Source organism: Alosa pseudoharengus, unplaced genomic scaffold (genome assembly GCF_046254945.1).
Source record: "Alosa pseudoharengus isolate Yale_2024_CS ecotype anadromous, Long Island Sound unplaced genomic scaffold, YU_APseudo_1.1 YU_APseudo_1.1_scf_5, whole genome shotgun sequence".
In the NCBI taxonomy this organism is placed as follows: Eukaryota; Metazoa; Chordata; class Actinopteri; order Clupeiformes; family Clupeidae; genus Alosa; species Alosa pseudoharengus.
In genome coordinates, this window is record NW_027468837.1 from 23,083,958 (window position 1) to 23,092,148 (window position 8,191).

The 8,191-nt window shown below is 38.3% G+C and overlaps 1 protein-coding gene across 2 annotated transcripts; it reads left to right on the plus strand.

Annotated features, from left to right (window-relative positions):
* The first annotated feature begins 621 nt into the window (after positions 1–621).
* On the plus strand, positions 622–7,607 carry mrps16 (mitochondrial ribosomal protein S16). 2 transcript variants are annotated; one of them, XM_076268331.1, is made up of 4 exons: positions 622–812; positions 1,080–1,131; positions 3,894–4,154; positions 6,688–7,607. In XM_076268331.1, exons 2-4 carry the CDS (start codon positions 1,119–1,121, stop codon positions 6,831–6,833), a joined length of 420 nt encoding a protein of 139 aa, XP_076124446.1. In that variant the 5' UTR covers positions 622–812; positions 1,080–1,118; the 3' UTR covers positions 6,834–7,607. The 2 variants fall into 2 exon arrangements, with proteins under 2 accessions (XP_076124446.1, XP_076124444.1); XM_076268329.1 differs by having other exon boundaries at positions 622–758.
* Positions 7,608–8,191: the final 584 nt, after the last annotated feature.

Here is an 8,191-nt window from a genome sequence, read left to right on the forward strand (position 1 = left end):
GTGTGATCTAAAGGCCTTGTCAGACTTTACGGATAGGCTAATGAAAAATCACTTAGAGTAGCCTATGGGCCGATGTGCAGTTCATACCAGGATGAATTCTAACATGGTTTACCGAAAGATCAATAGGGCATACTCTCACTTGGGTTGCCAGCTGTCCCGAATTGTTCGGAACATCCCGCCTAATTTGTGTGATTTTCAGCTCCAGTCCCGCATGTCAATCGGCCTTGTCAAGTTGTCAGTGGTCAATAGTCTACTCTACTGTACTGTAAATCTACTACATAAATAATCCTGTTGCAAAATGTTTATTTGAGTAGACACATTTGGGCTACACTTCTCCTCACAAAATTAAGCTGCGGATAGGCTACAGAAACCACCTGAACAGGCAAGAGCCACTTGATGTGACCTTTTGAATCAGATTAAACATACCGCTATGTGATTGTGTTTCGTAACAAATAAAAACTTAAACATACGCACACGTTTAGCCATTCGTTTTCTCTCCTATTAAAAAGTATCTGGTGCGCTGTAAAAAAGTCCTTACTCTCCTAGTAGGTAGATGGCGATACTATGCTATTTTGTTGAGAAGCCCCTGCAAGCTGCAGAGAGGCGAACGTTTCTACGTCATCAACATTGGACCGTCTATCCATGCTTATGAATGTCACATTGGTCTACTGGGGAATTGTAAATGTTTACTAATTGTATCTGGATTTATCGAGTCTGACTACGAGCAACTAACACAGCTTTGAGTCGCTTTAACACGGGTATTCTAACACATTATTTAATGATCTAGGAAGCTGAATTAATTGAAATTTCAGGTAACGTAAGCGCAAACTAAGATGCTAACTTAGATGTTTTAAAATTATGTAACTCTGACTATCACAGGGTTAATTAACTATAATGTAGTACCGTTATATATATATATATATATATATATATATATCCTATATGAGAGGGCTATCTTCATGTATATTTTCTAGTTATAGTTGTCATGTGGACATTGAGATGGCTAATGTCTACGCAGGTAATTATTGACAGCCCTTGGGAAGTGAAACTTATTTGCTTTTTGCTATTGTCTTCTCTAGATCTCTACCTCGCTTCTTGCATGAAGACGTGAAGTGATCATGGTTCATCTCAGTAAGTTTTCGTTCGTATGCATGAACATATTTGCAGTTGTACAAAACATGCACGTATCTCTTAATCTGCTCACAAGACTCAATGACGGTATGAAGTTCCTCACTGAGAGATATCTGAAAATAAACCAGACTATCCAAACCAGACTACTATATTACTAAATACACTTTATGTGATGTTATTTTTCATCTCTAATGATCAAGAGCAACATTAAGATGGGCCCAGTAGCAAAACATTAGAAACACATGGTATCCAACATTAACCATAATGCTCGAGTGTCATATCTAATAGTAAAATAAGAATAATCATCATAGTTTATTTAACCCCTCACCTGCCAAGCATACCACTCCAAAAGTTTAAGGCACTAGTGGAAACATGGCATTTCAAACCCTTTAATCTCAAATGTGCACTTAGGTTCTATGTTTCTGTTGGTGTCATGTGATAAATCACAAGGGCACTCTACAACGTGCGTCAATTATTGATGTGAAACCTTGATGTGGACCTGCAGTAGCACTCCTGAGGCTAGACAGCCTATTCAACCAGAGTATATGGGCCTAAACCTCAAATGTGAAAAAAATTTATTTCCTGTACTAATTAGTCTTTGGTATACATACTAAATGTACACATAGTGGATGCAAACATTGATGAACAGTATAGATCTAAATTAAAGGAGAATTCAGGTGTGATATTGACCTAAAGTGTGTTGAAACATGATACCGAATGTGAACGTATGTCTCATAGCCCATCTCGGCTTGTCCCCTGCACTCCAAAATCTGGCGCGGAAGTCTACCAATGAAGTGTGGAGATACATTGAGCCTTGTAAATGGTGTAAAATGTATTAATGGTGTGATTTATTTGCATGGCTAACCCGATGCCGAAGCACCACCATTGAAAAAGCTGATGGTAGCATCGGCTAACTAGCGCCAGATTTTGGAGTGCAGGGGACAAGCCGAGATGGGCTATGAGACATACGTTCACACTCGGTATCATGTTTCAACACACTTTAGGTCAATATCACACCGGAATTCTCCTTTAAGGGGGGAATTATTCTGGCAAAAATTCTGGTAGCTTAGCTTTGGGCCCCTGCCCAAAAAAAATGCATCCAGGACTATCTAAGAGTTTGGAAAGATGTATCCTCATCAAATCTACAAACATGACATTAGATTAACCCTTAGAACCCGATTGACGCAAAGTGCGTCAAAAAACACACCCTTTCTTCTCTGTTACATTGCTCCGGAACGGTTCATCGCAGCGAGATGAAACCTTTATTGCACGACAGAGCAGAAGTGGGGCTTTCCAACGAGACTACACACTTGTCTGTACGATCAAGTATGAAAATTTAAAAAAATCATGAAATTAAATCAAATTGCATCATATTTACAGTCTATACTTCTCTGCATTCACCTGCACACACATTACTCTAGTTTGAATTACTCGCGAACCCGTGATCGCATCGATATGGCAAGCATATCAGATGAAAGAGGGGGCACAGGGCTATCCATTGGTACCATGTTTATCGATCCTTCTGGCTTATAAAATCAGACGAAGTGACTGCAAAATAATAACGTCATGTACACAAACCAACGCTGCACACTCATTACTCTCGTTTGAATTACTCGCGGACCCGTGATCGCATAGATATGCCACGCATGTCAGATGAAAGAGGAGACTCAGAGCTATCATTGTTGATACCAAGTACATCCTTCTGGGTTATAAAACAGACGAAGTGACAGCAAAATAATAACTTCATATAGCTGGACTTACCCCACGTTTTTGTCTGTTCTTGTGGCAAAGCATGTTTATAATCCAATGCTATCATGTGTTTCTCTATGGCAAAGCATGTTCATATTCTGGTTTTGAGATCCTAGCAAATTCCTGCATGGCATCCAATTCAAGGCTCACATTGCATCCCAATTTGTTCAACAAATAAACACCTTTTTTGCCTTTACTTTGTTCATGGCAATGCAGTAAATAGTTGAGAATTATTATGACTGCATACACACAGGCACGCAGGCTAACACGCAACCTCGGGTCAAGTCAGGTCAGATCAGTTCGTGTCACAGATATGGAGCGCAGAAAGGTCATTTTTCATCACTAAATAAAAAATGGCATTTATTTCCGTAAATCACACAGCAAATATTTCTGTAAATTGCTCAGCCCCAGAGTATCCCTCCAACATGGCAATTAAATTGCCCGATTCAGGAGAGTCTGCCCTACACACACATGAAATGCATGTAGAGCTGTGAGCTTGCAGTGGTGAGATACATGTCGAAATATAAAAAAATTTATAATACACTTTTTATATTTTAATTCTTTAAAAATCAAAATAAAATCAATGCTAGTATTAATACATGAAATGATGGCAGATCTGAATAGCCTAAACTCTCCTGAAAAAAACAATATATAATATATGTGTGTGGCACTTACAATGACCAGAATAAATCCTTATGAATAAAGGTAGTGAAAATGCCCTAAAACAGCTTAGGGTTCTAAGGGTTAATAATATGAAGCCTTTTTTATGTGTTTACTACAGTGTAAACAAAGTGCTGCACAGAAAGTAATTGTAGAAATAAGTAATAGTTGAGTAGGACAGAATGGAACAATGACAATTTGAAAAATAAATGATTTTAAGTTGATTAATTTAAAAGTTATAAGCCACATTTACTAATCATCTTATTTTTTTTATCTCTCTGATGACTTGATGTGATGCTCTGCATGTTATGAGAGAATAATCTAAAGCCATATTTGCTTGTGTCACCTCACAGCATCCTTACTGTTGAAGAAGTACCATGGAGGACATGTGGTCATCAGAATGTCTCTGGGTGGTGCAACCAACCGACCGTTTTACCGCATTGTGGCCGCATACAACAAGAGAGCTCGAGACAGTAAATACATAGAGCAGCTTGGATCATACGATCCTCTGCCCAACATTCACAATGAGAAGTTGGTCAGTTTCAATTATGACCGGATTAAGTACTGGATTGGGTGTGGGGCTCATCCAACCAAGCCTGTTGCCAAACTTTTAGGTGAGTACATGATGAATCATAGTGCACATAAGTACTGTATTATGGGCTCATAAAGAGTTATAAGTTATTTTTTTTGTTTTGGTTTCATGGCATAATTATCATTGAGGTTTTATGGTAGCTTTTTATTTTCCCCTCCTTAAGTGTATTTATGCTATCAAACTCCATCGTTTGTACAGTATTGCCTCACATACAGTATTGTCTGTTTATCTTGTGACACACCCTGACTCCACCACCACAAAGACAAAAGATGTTATATCATGTGTGACTTCACTGTATTTAATGGATAACATATTAATGTTATGTATTCAAAATTGTGGAATTTCTTGTGTCTCAAAAGTTCAATTTACACTGTTGAAGTGCTTCAATGTGAGTACAATTTAGTGTGTTCTACTATGAATTATGGTTATTCACCTATTTTGTCATTCCATAGAATATACCATATCACAACACTACTTTTCTCTGTAAACTTGGCAATGTTTTTGCTAACAAAGATAAGCAATGAATAAAGGATAAATTGTAAGCTCTTAGTTCTTGGAAACATTTCACATGGGCAAACAATGAGACACAGATCCAGTGTTGACTGTGGAGAGTCACTTTTGTATTGTAATACACCTCATTCATTCTGCTGTTTGTCCATTCGGTCATTGGGTCGGCCATTTGACCTCCTGTTCCCGCTCAGTTTTCTGTGCCCCCTTATTTCACCCTAGCACAGACCATGCTGGGGGTCACAGCCTCATTTTAGGGGTGAAAATGATTTGATAAATGTAAGTGTTGAGCACATTGCGATTGCTCAAAAATCTAGTGTTTCATTAGTCAATATCTTTGAAATCGGACTTGCTGCATTGCTACTATACATTTTGAATGCACACCCAATTTTTAAAAACTGTGTCCATGGGTGTGATGCAACTTGCAACTTGTCTCAAGAACAACTTTAGCCAGAATTTAAAAAATTAGTATGTTTATACTTGGCTGCATTCTTTGGATTCACACCCAATTTTGTTGTCCTGATTTTGTCCAAAATTTGTTGAACTGTTGTCCTTACAGGGCTCTGCAACTGACTCATTTCAATAGCTCAAGAACGGCTTAAACCAAAATTCTGGTGGGATAGCCAACTAAAATTCAGCTGTCTTTGTGAATGGCCAGTTTCAAAAAACGGGTTACCAAAATCAAAGGTTTTGTTTGGAAATACCTTGTATCAGTTAGAAACCTTTTCCTGAAAACATGTGAAACTGTGTGGTACTGAATTGTGGAGTTAGACCATCAAGCTATACTTTCTCGTGCTCTGTTTCTTGGGCAGTCCAAAAAGGAGTTGATTGAGCAGAGGACAAACCCATCATGAGTGTGGTGGGTGGTAGGGATGTAACGATTACCGGTGTAACAGTAAACCACGATACAAATGTTGGTGATAAAAATTACCGTTTTCATTAAAAAATATCATAATTATCACGGTTGATTACCAAGTATGGAAACTGTGTTTAATCCTTCCCAGCTTCATTCGAGCCTGCTTTTGACATAGGCCTGGTACAATGAAACAAAGACATTTTTATGAAATAACATTTCAATAGCCTACCTTAGAACACCAGAGGATTACAATATAATATATCTGTATTTATTATTATTATTATTATTATTATTATTATTATTATTTTATATCCTGAAATAAAAAGAGAGAATGCTGAATGTCTGATATTTATGACAGCACACTTTATGCAGATTAGCCTATAGCCTAGGCCTACTATTTCTATTACAACTCTACCTCTTTAATTCCGCTGTCTGGTTGAATTATTATTATTACTATTGAATAATGTTGGCACACTGCTTTCGTCTTATCTACTTGTTGTAGGTTCACAGGGAAACAAAAGTGTTCCCAAACTGGAGACCTAAGGATAAGGATAATTGATCATGATTAGACATAGCTGTCAGTGCAGAGGAAGTGGATAGGAGGGAAGTGCAAGGGAATATACTTTCCCCCACTTACCGGTAATATGTTTGTGTAGGAAGTCATGTGAAGTATGTTCCTCACACAAAAAAGCCTGCTGTTAATTACTGTTAAAGATTACATTCAGCACATATATTTGCACCATACCTCCTGTACTGAAACTGTCCCGTATTAATATGGGTACTGTTACACCCGTTAAATGTATATGTAAATAGTTTCGCACACAAATTTCCATTTGTCTTATAATTTAAGAATGTCTTTGTTCTGGCTTTGATTGAAAGAAAATTGGCAAAATTGTATTGTATTTTCAATATCTCTCTCCAAAACTAGGTGATGTTTTAATACACAATTGCTGACCATGCCAGGTTGTCAGTTGTATCAGTTATACTATAACAGTACCTGAAATATGTAATAACTCTTCAGCCAATGCTTTGATTTGGCTTGTGCGTGATAGCTCTCAGTGAGCTTCACTTATAGAGTAGTCTTTTTTCATCCAAGTCATAAACCCATCAGTCAGCCAGAAAGGTGCTGTAATAATTTCATGAAGAATCTTAAATCACCTCATGGGTCTCTGCTCTTCACTCTGTTGTACAGGGCTGGCAGGATTTTTCCCTCTCCATCCTATGACGGTGACTGAGGCGGAACGACGGAGGAAAAGAGCTGAGCTGGAGGCGGCCATCGCCGCGGCCACAGCCGTGGAGAACGCTGAGGAGGCCAAGGAGCATGAGCTGGACCAGTAGGCCACCAGCGGCGCTTCACAATGGCTAGGGGTCAGCAGAGAGACTGTGAGTTTCCTAAGGGACACTCCTTTGAGATGGTGGTTTCCCCTCTTCCCAGTAATTTGTCATCCAGCCACCATGGACCTTTTTTTTCATCTTCAGTCCCAATTGAGCCCTTTTGAAGAGATGCTCCAAAAATACTATTAGGAAATAATTAAGAATTGTTAAGAAATGCAAACACTTCTAGTAAGAAGTGTTATGCAAAGTCACAGGCTTCTCTAAAAACCCACACTTGACCGATTAGAGTATTTAAGTGCAGCTTTTGAAAGGAGATGAATTGTAACAATCTATTGATCTCAAAGTTATCTTTGTGTATATATATCACTGTTTAAATATTTTGCTTGAGATCAGATACGGTTTCTAGGACAAAAGGGGGGTTACTCATCGTATGCTTGCCATGATAAAAGTCACTAATCAGATCAGAAAATATGTAATGTCGTCAGAAAAGGGTGTATGAGGAAATTGAGTTGCTTTGAAGGCAATGGGTGTATGAGGAAATTAAGTTACTTTGAAGGCAATTCAGCAGTTAAGTCAAGTGAGGGAGATATGCAGGTACAGTAAGCACAGATTTCCCTCTCCCTTGTTCATTGTCAGTGATTAAAAAGTAAAACACCTTCAGACTGGGTTTTTTCTCAAAAGACTTTCTATATTTAAACATGACGACTTCTGTAAAAGTTACAACTGATACTGGATGCATCTGGGCAAAACAGATTAAATAAAATGTACAAAAAGTACTGTGATTTCATTGTCATTTGTCTTTTTAATTTGTTTATATATTTTCATAATTGTCTCTACAAATAGATTCACTGACAAATTCCTGTGCTGGCAAATCAGGAGTTGTCCTAAACCCAAGATCTGAACCTCCTAGGGCAGGAATCAGGATATAACTGAAGTACTTAAACGCCTGTGACTCTAAGGGCTGTATTTTGGGCCACCAGCGCATGGCGTAATACTCGTTATTCACCCGCGGAAAGTTGAATTCGGTATTTTGCACGTTTATTTTTTAAGCATTGCGCCCAGGGGTGTGGCAATTAACAACCTATGGAGGGGCCAGCGCGTTGTCTAAAAATCGCTATCATACACCACCTAAACCTGGTCAGAAGTCAATGGCGAGTTGTTCATATGCTATTTTAAGAGCGCATGTCAACAGTCATATTGGCAGGTGCACGCACCATCCTTCTATCATTCATGAACGCACACCAGCGCACGTCCATGCAAAGCATTACAAATTGCACGATTACAATGGGAAACATAATTAGAATAAAGATATTACGAAATACTGTACATCTCATGATGAGTAGTTATTCACCATCATTTGC

Coding starts and splice junctions, on each gene's coding strand:
- mrps16 (XM_076268331.1), top strand. Junction 4,155..6,687: donor GCCTGTTGCCAAACTTTTAG/GTGAGTACATGA, acceptor TCTGTTGTACAG/GGCTGGCAGGATTTTTCCCT.